The following is a 14,789-nucleotide window of genomic DNA, read 5'->3' on the forward strand; positions in this document are numbered from 1 at the left end:
TTATGGCTGTATTCTACTTTATATTTTTTTTCTTCATAGTAAATATTTAAAAGTGTATGTTCCTTAGATTGGTGATTCATTTGAATCCTGCATCCATTATTGATCAGATTATGCTCACTGCTTCTTTCTAGTCTTTCAAAGAGAATGTTAAAAACACAGGATCTTATTCAGAACTCTGGGCCAAAATTGGTTGGAATTGAGAGTTTTTAAGATTTTAGTAAGGTAGTTAAGTGCATATTATATAACAGCCTTTTTAGTGTCTGGAGCAGCACCTCCAAGTATGTTAGTATTTCTCAGAGAAATGTCTGATTAGTAAGTAAAGCTAACATCAGTTCACGCCAGGTTTTCCTCCAAATGAGTTTTGGCTCTAAACTTACAAAACCTCTTGGTTTTCAGAACTTTTTAGATTTTTGAAATTGCAGATAAAGAATTCTTGTTCTGTAACTGTCCTCGGAGTCCAGAGTAGTTTTTATATAATGTTCAATTTCCTATTTATCCCAGAACATTCTATGCAGATGTGTATAAATCTGAATTTTGGAAGACAGCATTTGATATAAATGTTGTAGATAGGTTACTTTTAGAATAAGCACTCACTAAGTATTTATTAGGGAAGGAATTAGTGGTATTCTTTTTTATCCAGCAACCTAAAGCCCTTGCTCACTTCCTATCTCATTGCTATTCCTTCATTTACTGATTCATTTATTGACCACCTGCTATTGTGCTAAAAACTGGAGGGCCCATATAGAGCTTACTTGACTTCATTTTACACGTTCCTTTTTTGTACAAGCTCTGAACCTCCTATTATTCACTCTGCCCAACATCTTACAATTTAAAAGTGTCTTTTAGTATAATACAGGAAATGTGTCTTCTCTTTATCCTAACTTTCTGTAGTTTTTACTTGAAGGAGGTATAATCCACCAATAGACTAATTGCTTGTAAAATAAACTTTATATGTAGACTTAAGATTATAAAATACAGAGTCTCAATCCACCACTGAGACTTGTAACTGTAACTGTTGTTGGTTGATTACTACTATGATTTATTGTAAAAAATAGGGTATTGAATCAGAATTGAACAAAATTGGCTGTTTAAATAGAGACCTCCTTTTGAATAGTTACCGGATGGTGAAATTTGATAACTGGTTCTAATCTATAAATTACTTTTTAAAACTTTATTTAAAGTTTTATTCCACTTGCCCATTCCACTTTTTTTAGTAACAGGTTTATTGAGATAAAATTCATATGCCATACAATTCACTCTTTTAAAGTGTGTACAACTCAATGGTTTTTAGTATATTTGCAGAATTATGCAACTATCACTGCAGTCAATTTTAGGACATTTTCATTATTCCAGAAAGAAACCCTGTACCTTTTAACAGTCATCCCCCATCTCTTCATCCCCTCAATCTTGCAACCACCAATCTATAGATTTGTCTACTCTGGACATTTTATATAAATGGAATCATGCAATATGTTGTCTTTTGTAATTGGCATTTTGGACTTAAATCATAATGTTTTTGAAGTTCATCCATATTGTAGCATAGATCAGTATGCCATTCCTTTTTATTGCTGAATAATATTCCGTTATATGGATATGTCCCATCTGTTCATCACTTGACGGACATTTGGGTTTTTTTTTTTTTTTTAATATTAAGGACTTCTTGCATACTGCTTTTGACTCTTGGCTATTTGACTATTAAGAATAGCAGTGTTATAAACATTCATGTACAGGTTTTGTGTGAACATGTTTTCAGTTCTCTTGTGTGAATACCTAGGAGTGGAATTGTTGGGTATTATAGTAACTCTCTATTCACCCTTTTGAAGATTGCCCAATTGTTTTCCAGAGTGGCTGCACAATTTTTACATTCCTACCAGCAGTATATGTGGATTCCAATTTGTCTGCATTTCTTCTACCAACCAGTTTCTCCTCACCACCAGTTTTCCTCCTAACACTTGCTATTATTATCTGCCTAGTGGGTGTAAAGCGTTATCTCATTGTGTCCTGTTCTCTTTTTTTGATAGTGTCTCACTAGCCCTTGTGTTTGTTCAATGAATGGGTGTAAAGACATTGATTTTCATGTGTGTTTCTTACAGTACAACTATAATAAATATATTTTATCACTAGTGTCATTATCTTTTAAGGCACATAAACTGTTTCATAAATATAGTGACTTTTAAACTTACTAGCTAGAATAGCATTCAAGAAATATTTGTTGGAGGAATTAATTAATGCATCTCCCTGACTGTTACTGACTTTGAACATCTTTTCATGTGATCATTGGCCATTTCTTCTTCTGTCTGGAATTGCCTATCTCTCTCCATTGACTATTTTTCTCCCTTGCCGTCTTTTTCTTATTGTTTCCTCAGAGCTCTTGATATAATACAGATGTCAGACCTTTTCTGAAAGTATGTTGCAGATTTTTTTGCCCAATCTGTTACTTGCCAGTTAACTTTGTTTCTGATAGTTTTTCATGTTTAACATTTTTATGTTATCCATTAATCTTTTTCTCTTAAACTTCTAGAGTTGTGTGTTGCTTAGGAATAATTCAACCATCTTAAGAGTTAAATACTTATTTCATATATATTCGGTTTTTGTGATTTCGTAAATAAATGCATTTTCCTTTAAGTGCTGCTATGACCCATAACCTACAGATTTTGTTCTCTAGTGTTCCCGGTGTCACTTATTTCTAAATAGTCTGTTAAATTTCCGTTACATTTTAATGTGTTAATTAGAAGAGTGTTTTAAAGTTTTATTGTTACTTTTTTTTTTAAGTTTCTTTACTTATTTTTGAGAGAGAGAGAGAGCATGAGTGAGGTAGATAGAGAGGGAAAGAGAATTCCAAGCAGGCTCTGTGTTCAAACACACGAACTGTGAGATCATGACCTGAGCCTAGATCAAGAGTCGGACACTTGATCGACTGAGCCACCCAGGTGCCCCTTCTGTTACCTGTTTTAATTTCCACTGCATTATGCCTGGAGAATGTGACCTATGTAATTTCTAGTTTTTGGAATTTATTAAAATTCTTTTGTGGCACATCTATTTCTTGGATATTTGAAATTAAAATTTGCTAAATATAAAGTTCTAGATTATTGTTTGTCTCCTTAGTTTCTCTATCTCTGAAGGGTATGTTAAATCTTCCCTATGATTTTGAATGTATCCATTTCTTTCTTTATAATTTGAGCAGCTTTTGTTTTATATCTTTTGCAACTATGTTGTTATATATAAACATTCATTGCTGTTAAATCTTTTTGGTGGACTATGCATTTTATCATTATAAAATCTTAAATTTGATTGTTTAATGCTTTTGTCCTAAATTCGTCTTTGTATTAATATTGCTAACTCTAACATTCTTTTTGTTAGAATTTGCAGATATATTTTTTCCCACCTCTTCTTTTCTTCCTTTATTTGATAATTTGTTTTAGGTGAATTTTTTGTAAACAGATATTGGCTGGAATTTTTGAACTCCAATCACATGTAGTTCTTTTTTTTAATAGGAGCATGTCGTAGACTCTAAGTCTAAAGTTCTCTTTTGTCTAGCAAAAGAGCGAACGCAGGATTAAAACGAGAGATGGCTAATGTCCGGGAAAAAGGCAAGAGCCCCGAATAAGGGTCCTTGCCCCATATTTATTCAGATCAGAAGGCTTGCAAACGTGATGGGTGTGTATAAAGAGACAAAGAAACTAGGAACATTAACTTGTGGATGTGAGGGGGAAAGGGGGATTTTGAGGATGCACAGTGTTTGGGGTTTGGCTCAATATAAAATAAATTCCAGGTGCCAGGCAGATGGGTAGATGGTTGCTAACAGCAGACAGGAGGCACTGTGCCTGTTTATCTTTGCCAGCCTAGGAGATGAGACAGGTAGGGGGAATAACCTCAGGGTTAATAAGCCACCTTGGGCTGCTTTGCCTGCAGTGCAGTGGTCCAAAGTCCAATTCACCAATTTACCTGCCCTGGCCCTATTCTATGAAAGCAGCTTTCTGCTGTAGTACTAAACTTGGGGTGCTTTCACCCTGAATATCTAATCTTGTTATTCCTATGTGTTGGGCACCTTTGCGCTGATTCTATTTCAGGCCTTTGCCTCTCTCTATATATTTTTGGGGGTTCAGCACCCCTCCCTATTTTGGGGTGCCTTTGCACCTCCCTATTCTTGGAGTGCCAATCTGGTTATCCAAACTCAGGTGTGAGCATTTTATGACTTTGTGTTTCTTTGTGCCTCCTTAACCCATTGGTGTAGGCCCAGGGAATTCCTAAGCTTATCCCCCACGGGAGCATTCATACCATTCACATTTGTTACAACAACTAACTTATTTGGGCTTTTTTGTGCTAGCCAGTCCCTCTGATGCCAGTGAATGCCCTTCCCCCTGATCTTTGGTTGGCCCTTTGTTATCATTTGGATCTCTGCTTAAGTTTCACTTCTTGAGAGTGATTTTCCATGACAACCTAATCTCATTTAGTCACCCTGTCACTTTCTATCCTATCTCTGTTTCAGTTCTCTGCGTAGCATTTGTTTTTGTTTTTTTTTTTTTAACATTTATTTTACTTTTAGAGAGACAGAGTATGAGCAGGGTAGAGGCAGAGAGGGGGAGACACAGAATCTGAAGCAGGTTCCAGGCTCTGAGCTGTCTGCACAGTCTGATGTGGGGCTCGAACCCATGAACCGTGAGATCGTGTCCTGAGCTGAAGTCAGACACTTAACCGATTGAGCCACCCAGGCGCCCCTCTGCATAGCATTTGTTACCATCGAATATTTTTCTGTGAGAGCTCAGACTTTGTCTGTCTTGTTCAAAGCTGTCTTGATACCTAGAACAGTGCCTGACACATAGAAGATGCTCAGACATATTTATTAAAAAAATACTGAATACACCCTATTTTCATTTTTTCTCTCTGTGATATGTTATATATCATTATGCATAGATCATTATATTTCATATATTTTTCCTCTTTTCCCTGACTTCTTTGGCAGATTGATTGTTTTTCCTCATCTCCTCGGCCTCAGTATCACTAGGCAGTTTAAAAGTATCCTTCCTTTCTCCCTTTGTATCTCTCTCTTTTTTGTTATTAACTTCATATTTTAACAGTGATGTTTAAATCTGTTTTCTCTGTCAACATACCAAACACCACGTCCCTTCCATTGTTTTACTTCCTCATTCTGGCCCACTTTCCCTGCCTCCACTTGTCTCCCCAGCAGGTGCGACTGTTATGTTACTTACTTGCTTCACTCTTCTGCTCCCAGCTTCTAGGTTTTGTTAGAATGGTTTGGGGCTCTTTTAAAGTTTCTCCTTATATTATACCTTTTCTTTTTCAGTAGCTATAAGTAATTCACAATCACATTACCGTATTTATTCAAAACTGACCACACATTTTATTAGGTTCATTGATTTTATTGACCTCTGTCTTAGAATCTTTGCTCTGATTTAATTGGGTTTTGTTGTTTGGGCTGGTGCAACTCCTTGACTAATTTTCTCAGAAAAGGCAATAGGTGGTGTATTTGTTTCCTATTGCTGTTGTAACAAATTACCACAAACTCAAAACAACACAAATCTATTATCTTCTAGTTCTGGTGACCAGAAGTCCAAAGTGGGTCTTCCTGGGCTAAAATCAAGGCTCTGGCCAGGCTGTGTTCCTTCTGGAAGCTGTAAGGGAGGGTCTGTTTCCTTCTCTTTGCCAGCTTCTAGAAGCTTCCCATCATCTTTGGCTCATGCTCCTTCCACTGTCTTTAAAGCCAGCAGTATAACATCTTCTATTCCGTCTCTCTCCCCACTCGTCTGTCCCTCTTTCCTCTCTCTCCCTCCCTCTCTCTCTGGCACTTCTGCCTCCCTCTTTAAGAACTCTTGGGATTATATTGGGCCCACATGAATAATCCTTATTGGTCTTCCCACCTCAAGACCTGTAACTCAGTCGCACCTGCAGAGGCCCTCTTAGCATGTGAGGAAACAGTCACGGTTTCCGGTTTCTGTCTTGGGGAGCTGTTATTCTGTGTAGAAGCTGTGTACTATTGAAGTTCTTCCATGTGGGAAAGTCTGGTTGCTGCTCTTCATTAGGCTCCTTTTGGAACTTTATATCTTCCCCTTTTGGGGAGAGGGTGAGATCATCTTCATTTTAAGGAAAATAGTTGCATCTTATAGAGTAAAAGTATAAAGTGGTTTTTGTTTGGAAGTTCACATATGTGTCGAAGTTTATTTGTGAACTGTGAAGGCAGTAGGTGGACTGTGCCGATTCTTAAACCCTTGTGTCTCAGCTCCAAACCTGTCCTCTATACCTTTCTGTCTGATGCTAGAGTTGGACTCAGCAACTGCACTTCTCCTTTGCCGCGTGGCTTCCTATTAGGTTCTGCCAGTGGAGAGAGACTGGAAGGCGGGGAAGGAGACGGGACTTAATGTCTTCCTGACTGCCTACAGTTCCTCAGTTCCCTGCTGGTTTCAGTGACCTTTCTACCGTGTTTTCAGTGATAGGATTCTGGTATTGTAAGCATTTTCTTTGGAAAGTTGGCAAATGTGGTTCTTTCAGCTTACGATAAAGCACATGTAACCACTCTTCCCTCTGTCTGGAAGCTTAGAGTTAAGAAATTTCACCAGAATAGAACTCCTTTCATTACTCCTCCCTGACAGTTTGCAAGACATCTGAATCTGAAAACTCACGTCTTTTTTTTTTTCCCCTCTTTTTTTGACAGAGAAATCTTTTGGAAGATGATTCAGATGAAGAAGAAGACTTTTTTCTGTAAGTTTTTTTTTAAATAGCTTTATTGGAGTATAATTAAATTTGTCTTTTTATGTAGTTGTTCATGTATTCGGGATACAAGTTCTTTGTCAGATGTGTTTTACAGACATTTACTTTTCATCTGGTGACTTAATCTTTTCATTTTCATGACAGTATCTTTTGAAGATCAAAGTGTTGATTTTGACGAAATCAATTTATTACATTTTTCTTTTATTGTTTTTGCTTATTTAAGAGATCTTTGCCAAACCCACGTTTACTAAGATTTTCTCCTATGTTTTCTTCTTCTTTATTTTAATTTTTTTAAAGTTTGTTTTGAGAGAGAGAGTATGCATGAAAATGGGAGGGACAAAGAGAGAAGGAGAGAGAGAATCCGAAGCAGGCTCCGTGCTGTCAGCACAGAGTCCAGTGCGGGGCTTGATCCCACCAGCCATGAGATTGAGACCTGAGCCAAAACCAAGAGTCGGATGCTTAACTGACTGAGCCACGCAGGCATCCCCTCCTATGTTTTCTTCTAGGAATTTTCTAGTTTTGGCTTTCACATTTAGCTCTATAATTTGTTTCAAGTAAATTTTTATGTATGGTTGAGGTAAGGGTGAAGGATAATTATTATTTTTTTATTCTTTTATTTTTTTTTGGCATATGGCTATCCATCCAGCTGATGAAAAGATTATCCTTTTCCCATTGAATTGCCTTGATACTTTGTCAGTTAATTGATCTGATCAGTCATCTACAGTTATAATTAGAAAGGGCTGTCATCATATAGGCCTAAGTTGTATTTGCAAAGGCAGGAAGGAGGACATATGTGGCAGGAGTTTTCTCTAGAGATTGGTGTAGGCAGATGTGCCCCCTCCCCCCCAAACATTTGCCTCCCTCTTTGTTATAATTTTGTAAGATTTTTGTAGAGGCTTTTCCCCTACATAAAAACATTTTATAAAAATAATTGACAGCCATGAAGCAGTGAACAACATAGGAAACAAATCCATTAATAGGAAATAGTATCATTTTGGCAAGGTCAGATGATGTGGGAAGATACCTCCTACATGTGACAAGATTTCCCAAGAGTCACAAAGCTAATTGCCACAGTGGCAAATAGGGTAAAAAGCCCTAGACCTAGAGCACTGGCTACCCGTCAGAAAGGACCTCGCATTGAAAAGGCCTTGTATTGAAAAGGTTACATAAATGATTCTCTCAATGTCAGTGAGATACCTTATGAGAAACACTAATTCTTCAGACCTGCAACGTACCCCTGGAAGTCCACTCCCAATAATGTACCTTTTGCAGAGGGCCTGACAAGCAGCTAGCACACTTGCTCAAAATACAGCTTCCACACACTGTGGGTCTGTTTGGGTGTTGAAGAGGAGACAAACCAAAAATTTTTAAAAAAGAAATCAAAATCCAGGTTTATCACCCAGCAGTTTATCAACACCCAGCAATATTCTCAAGAGCCAAAAGATGGAGCAACCTAAATGTCCATCAGCAGGTGAATGGATAAGCAAAGTGCGGTGTATGGATATAGTAGAATATTAGTCTTAAAAAGGAAGGAAGTTCTGGGGCGCCTGGGTGGCTCAGTCAGTTAATTGTCTGACTTGATTTTGGTTTGGGTCATGATCTCAAGTTTCTTGAGATCGAGTCCCACATCAGGCTCTGTGCAGAGTGCACAGAGCCTGCATGGGATTCTCTCTCTCCCCCTCTCTCTCTGCCCCTCCCCTGCTGTCACACACACACACACACACACACACACACACACACACTCTCTCTCTCTCTCTCTCTCTCTCTCTTTCTCTTTCCAAATATTAAAAAAAAAAGGGGGGGGGTAGGAAATTCTGACATATGTTTACAACATGGATGAATCTCCAAGAATCTATGCTAAGTGAAAGAAGCTCTTCACAAAAGGATAAATTTTATGTGATTCCACTTATATGAAGTACCTAGAGTAGACAAATTCATGAAGACACAAAGCAGGATGGAGATTGCCAGGGGCTAGGAGGAGGAGGAATGGGGAGTTAGTGATTAATTGGTAGAGATCTTTTTCTTTTCTTTTTTGTAATTTTTTTTTTCTAAGTAAGCGCTATGCCTAACATGGGGCTCAAACTCACAACCCTGAGATCAAGAGTCGTATGCTCCACCAACTGAGCCAGTCTCCCCAATTCTATTTAAGTTTTATAATTTATACCTTATTCTCAATCATCAGAGGAATGCTAATTACTCAAAATGGATTATCCACAAGTTTTTATTTCCCCAATATTAAAATGGATTGGTTGAAATGATACAACACTTGACTAACAAATAACAGTTTGAGAAATGTTGGTATTTTCATAGACCTGAATTTCCCGTTAGCTTTGTTGATAAATTTAAGATGAGCAACAAAAAAGAGTGTTTTGAATGGATTTTTTTCTGTATCCATTTTTGGTAATCAGCATTTACTATAACCTAATTCAAAGGTGAATTTACTTTTTCTGTCTATAACTGATCAGAAAGCTATTCATAGTCACTGGCACTCTTGTTACGATGTTTCAGAGTTTAGTGATTACAACAACCTGTGTGTAACTTAAGGTTATATAAACTCTATTTTCTCTGAAAGTTTTAACATTCAGAAAATTGAGGTTAGCTGTGGCCAGTGAAGTGCAGATGTGATTACACATCACGTTCCAGCAATACCAGTTATGTGTGGTTCCTTGGGGTAAATTACTGGTCCATGTTTAGAATTAAGCCTGATTGTGCATATGTGTTTTCTATTTTTTATTTTAATGCTCTCATTAATATGTGCTTGGTATTTTGTTTTCAGAAGGGGACCATCTGGACCAAGATTTGGACCTAGAAATGATAAAATTAAGCAGTAAGTTCCTGAGATACTCATTTGTTTAAGTGATTTTATCGTATTTCTGTGTGGACCCAGGGTTGGCAAACTACAGCCTAGGAGCCAAATCTGGTTACTGCCTGTTTTTCTAAATAAAGTTTTATTGGAACACAGCCATGCCTACTTTCTTATTGCCAGTGGCTGCTTTCAAACTACCATGGCAGATTTGAGTAGCTGTGACAAAGACCTTATGGCCCACAGAATCTAAAGTACCTATTGTCTGTCTGGCCCTTTACAGAAAAAACTTTGCTGAGCCCAGATGTAGACTGACTATAACTACAGGATTGTAAAAATCCAGTAACTTTCTATTTTCACAAAGCTACCTCTGAATCCTAGCTAAGGAAATCTGGTGCCTGTTTGTTGGTTTTCTTAACTTGATTACTTTATGTCAGATGCATTTATTTAGCATAATCTCAAGGTCAGTTTTGGTTTAAATCTGTGCTTGAGTCCCATTTTCAGAATAATAGATGTAATATCATAGGTTTGGTTTTTGAAAGTGCAGTTGTTTTTTATATCCCTCCAGAATGTTGTCATATCTGTTACTTATTCTAATACATATATTGATCTAAGTTTTATGGGTAATTAATTTTCCGTTTAAACCTTTATCTATATATGTTGGTGGTGGTGGGTGATGGGTAATGCGGTAGTAAATGTATCTAATGTTAGAAGGATCTGAGTCCTGACAAGAAGGGAGACAGAATGGGCAGAGCAATGAAACAGCTTTGGAAACAGACTAAGTTTTGAATACTAACTATGGACGGTAAACTAAATGGATTCAGGATCTCAGGAGGGATAGCCACTGCTCTAGTTCAGGCTATAGTTGGCACATAATGGGAAGGGTGCTGTGATAGGAAATCAAATTACTGTTAAGATACTTGGGCTTTAGTCTGGTAGCCATTGGTATGAAGAAAAAAATATCCATACTTCACCTAATCCTAGCTAATGGATTCTGAAATCAGAACCAAGGTTCCAACAAACTGAGTTCTGGACAGGACGTTTTCATTTTCTCTTACTGTCTGACAGATTGCCCTGAACTTAACAGTCTAAAACAATACGTATTTATCATCTCACGTTTTCCATGGGTCAGGAGTTCAGTCACTGCTTAGGTGGGCTGTCTGCACAGGGTCTCACAAGCCTGAAATCAAGGTTTTGCCAGGGCTGTGATCCATTTACTGACTGAGCTCAGGTAGTATTGACAGAATTCTTTTCCTTGCAGTTGGAGAACCCATGATACTTGCTCCTTCAAGCCAGCAGAAGAGTCTGCTGCTCCAAGTCTCTGTTGGCCAGTAAAGATACAAAGGACTGCTTAGATTCAGGCAGTCCATAACATGTAGGCAGTAAAAGGAAGAATTGCTAGACTCTCTGGGTTCTCGGACACGCCAAAAATGATGATTCCAAAACAAAAGGGGCCGCATGGCTGTAATAGGAGTTGTAGGGTACCCTGTTACAGAGGAGCCAGTTCTGCACTGTAGCTTGGCGGTTTTATAGTCGGCAGATACGCCCTGCAGAAAGCCTCATACATCATCAGAACCTGGGAGGTGGTAAGAAATTGTCTGTGGACAGTCTTCTAGGGAGATGAGTGGGAGATGGCTTCACAATGAGTGGGAGATGGCTTCATTCATCTTCTCATGTCCTGGGAGGGTTACAAAACATTCAGGGTCATCAGGATGCCATGGCAGAGCTGTTCCTCTACACTGAGCCAGAGTGACTTCTGTTCCACCCACATAGTTCTCATACCTAAGCTGCTCTAGAGAAAAGGACTCCACTGATGACACACTTGTTTTTTGTCCTGCCCATATGCTTGCTTTTCTCTCTGATATCCTTCTGCAGAGTGAGCCTAGTACTGAGTATGGCCTATTGAGTCTTCTGAATATGATTTTCCAGCCGAACCCCAAACCACTGCTGGTTGTACCAAATGGGCATTGCGAACAAAGCATATGTCTGTGTGAACAAGGGCCAGGCGCACACACATGAATATGTATATGTACATATTAATTAGCACAATATCTTTGGTGATCACAGAATTTTAGAAAAGTAAGGAATTGTTGAGTAAGTATAATGGTTCTCACCCTAGAGCTAAAATCTTGCCAGACTTAAAAGGTGGTGAGTCATCTAAACCTTGTGGGCACAGACTCATGGATGCTTATTTAACCAGGGCATGACTCCATGTGTGTGCCCAGGATGCCCCAAGATGGCAGAGCACAATCTACCACACAGCTTGCCCATGGACAGATACCTGGCATTAGTTGAATAACCAAAATTGTTAGCGCTGGTGAGTTCTTTAAGCTGTTATCAACATGTAATTTATAACATTTTAATACAGGGTGTTTCTTGACCTCATGGATCAGCAACATTATTACTTTGTTTGAATTCAATTGGTATGTTGCCACCAGATTATTTTCACAAAAAAATATTCAAGTGTTTGAGGGAAGATTTTTTCTGGTTAGATTTAAAGTAATCACATGCCTGTATAAAATGTATGGTTCTCTTTGGAATGCTTTCTTTGCTTTTAGGTTAAATAATAGCTTTATAAATGTAACTCTAAAGGATTACAGTCATTCTCTGTTCTGGGTAGGGAATTTCCTAACTATAGTCTTGGTCCAATCAGTTTAACTTTATAAAAAGGCCCCCAAGGAATGTTCCATGATGTAACAGCAATATAGTTGCAAAAATACAGCATAACTTTAAACCTTCTTTTGTCAACAGTACCTTAAAAAGCCACAAGATGGGGGTGTTAACTGTAAAAATAAATATTTTCTTTATAAAATAAGGGAAAAGTGTTTGTTGCTGAGCACTTTTCTCTTCTTAATGGAAGAACACTGACAGTAAGCACAGGCTAAGGGTTAGGCATTGTGCTAAGCGTTTAAACACTATTACATCTAATTCTCACACGTGAGAGACGATCATGTGGGAAAATATGAGGCTCCAAGAGGTTTGTGACAGACTCCACAACACCGCAGCTTCCCTGTTGATGATCAGAATAGGGACGTTTCAGGAATACAAGTTGTGTCAGACTCTAAGGATGACTTAAGTCAACGTTGAAATACCTTTTCCTTTCTGCATGTTTTATCCTTTCCTGGGTATGTTCTCTCTTGTGTCCTTTCTTCTACCATCCGACTCTCCTTTAACTGGAAATGATATAAATCTCCACACCCTCCTACACAAACTTGCTTTTCCTTTGAGTTCTTATTTTTTTCTTTCAGTTAATGCTTATCTACGGATGCTCAGTTGCTCAAATTATAAATCTAGAAGTCCTGCACCCTTTTCTTGCCCCAGCTTCTTCACCAATGTCCAGTGAATCACTTGATACTTGAAATATCCCCTCCTCTTACCTAGAACTTTCCTACCATCAACCACTTTCATTACTCTGCCCAATTCATACTTCTCCCCTCAAAACTCAGTACCAGGATCTTGACGCCATCTCTCTCTGATCCAGGCTGAATTCATCTAGGCTGCATGACTGGTACCATGGGCTTCCTTCCATTGTGGCATTTAATACATGGTAGTACAATCGTGGATACCAGTTTTCCCCAGTAGACTGTAATCTTTCTAAAGACTGGACTTAAAACCTTCACATTGGTGTCCTCAATAAATAGTATCATAATAATTCCTTAATAAATGTTTTTTGAATGAATGAGATATTTCGTTCAGATCCGAAAATATTTGTTGAATGCCTACTGGGCACATTTCACATGACCTAAAGTGGGACAGTCTCTGCTTTGAAGGCATTTGAAGTGTAATGATGAGGATAGGATCAACATAAAATACAAATAGAACCCAGTACTGTAACTGCTGTGAAAATGTAAAAGGTAATTGCAAAATATGTTATTGCTTGTTTTTAAAAAATTACCCTTTATATTAAAACAAATAGATAATTTTCTCTTCTATGGAAGTTGTGTTCTGGGCATGAGAACATCTTAAAATACAGAAACCCAATTATGAGATTGTCCATTATTAAATAAGGGTTTTATAGTAGCTGGATTGAGTGTTATACCAGTGGATGGTGAACTTTATTTTGCTTTAGAATCGTGTAGTGTATTAAATGTCTGTAGGAGCCATCATCTGATCATGTGTAGGGCTGCAGCACATGTTGTCCATTCCTACCCTGCAGAACCGCCTTACTTTAGGCTATTGTCATCTCCTGCAAATGTTGAAAATAGCTACCTGGGTATTTCAAAACTAGTCGTTGATGAACAATAGCTGTGTTTCTGTTACAGTTGTCACAGTGAAATGGAGACCTCCAGGGGCGCCTGGGTGGCTCAGTCGGTTGAACGTCCAACTTGGGCTAAGGTCATGACCTCACAGTTCGGTTGAGCGTCCAACTTTGGCTAAGGTCATGACCTCACAGTTCGTGAGTTAGAGCCCCGCATTGGGCTCTGTGCTGACAGCTCAGAGCCTGGAGCCTGCTTCAGATTCTGTATCTCCCTCTCTCTCTGCCCCTCCCCCACTCATGCGCGCCCTTGCGCGCGCACGCGCTCTCTCTCTCTCTCTCTCTCTCTGTCAAATATAAAAACATTTAAAAAAAATGAAGACCTCCAGGTATACTGCCTCATTATATCTTCCTCAGGTAACTGGGTATGCTTTTGCAGGATTTATACTCAAATTGTTTGCTTATTCAACAATGTTCATTGAATGGGTACTCTGCTCCAAGCACTGTGGCTGGTACTAGGGCTGCAAAAGTGAACAAGATAGGCACGTTTTCTGCATTCATCGAGCTTAGTGGGGGAAAGGCAGAAAATCGGTATGTACTTTCACTTAGTGTTAAATGCTCTAAATAGGAGAAGTGGGATGGGGACGGGCTGTGTCACAGCTCTAAGAGTTAATGCAGTACGCTCCTTGCACATTTGAACTTAAGTTCCATGAGAGCCAGAATTGTCTGCTTTTTTCAGTACTGTCTTCCCAGTGCCTGAAACAATACGTAGTGGGCTCTCATTATTATTGGATATATTAATTAGTTGCTTAAGTATTTGTGCTATTGTTCTTAGATAGGGTGAACATCTTTAGCTCTTTGTTTAGATGGTTAGGAATTGCAACAAGACATCTTAGGGATCCAGGGACTTGTTAGATCTTTTTGGGCAGAAGAGAGTTCTGCTTGTCCCAACTTGGATCTGCTTCAGTCTTATATTCAGTAGAATCTGAGGCACAGAACTCTGGGGAGCTGTGGTGAACCCTGAGTCTGTGTGTGGATAGTCAGTGGGTATACCGTAAGAAGGAA

General features: G+C 38.6%; 1 protein-coding gene across 3 annotated transcripts in view; it reads left to right on the forward strand.

Annotated features, from left to right (window-relative positions):
• The window catches only part of VAMP4 (vesicle associated membrane protein 4), a 44,543-nt gene that overhangs the window by 21,365 nt on the left and 8,389 nt on the right, over nt 1-14,789 (forward strand). For all 3 annotated transcript variants that reach the window (XM_045452934.1, XM_045452933.1, XM_045452931.1), the window contains 2 exons: nt 6,671-6,717; nt 9,503-9,553. In XM_045452934.1, coding sequence (XP_045308890.1) covers nt 6,671-6,717; nt 9,503-9,553 — 98 coding nt within the window. The remainder of the gene's footprint in view (nt 1-6,670; nt 6,718-9,502; nt 9,554-14,789) is intronic.

Source organism: Leopardus geoffroyi, chromosome C3 (genome assembly GCF_018350155.1).
Source record: "Leopardus geoffroyi isolate Oge1 chromosome C3, O.geoffroyi_Oge1_pat1.0, whole genome shotgun sequence".
In the NCBI taxonomy this organism is placed as follows: domain Eukaryota; kingdom Metazoa; phylum Chordata; class Mammalia; order Carnivora; family Felidae; genus Leopardus; species Leopardus geoffroyi.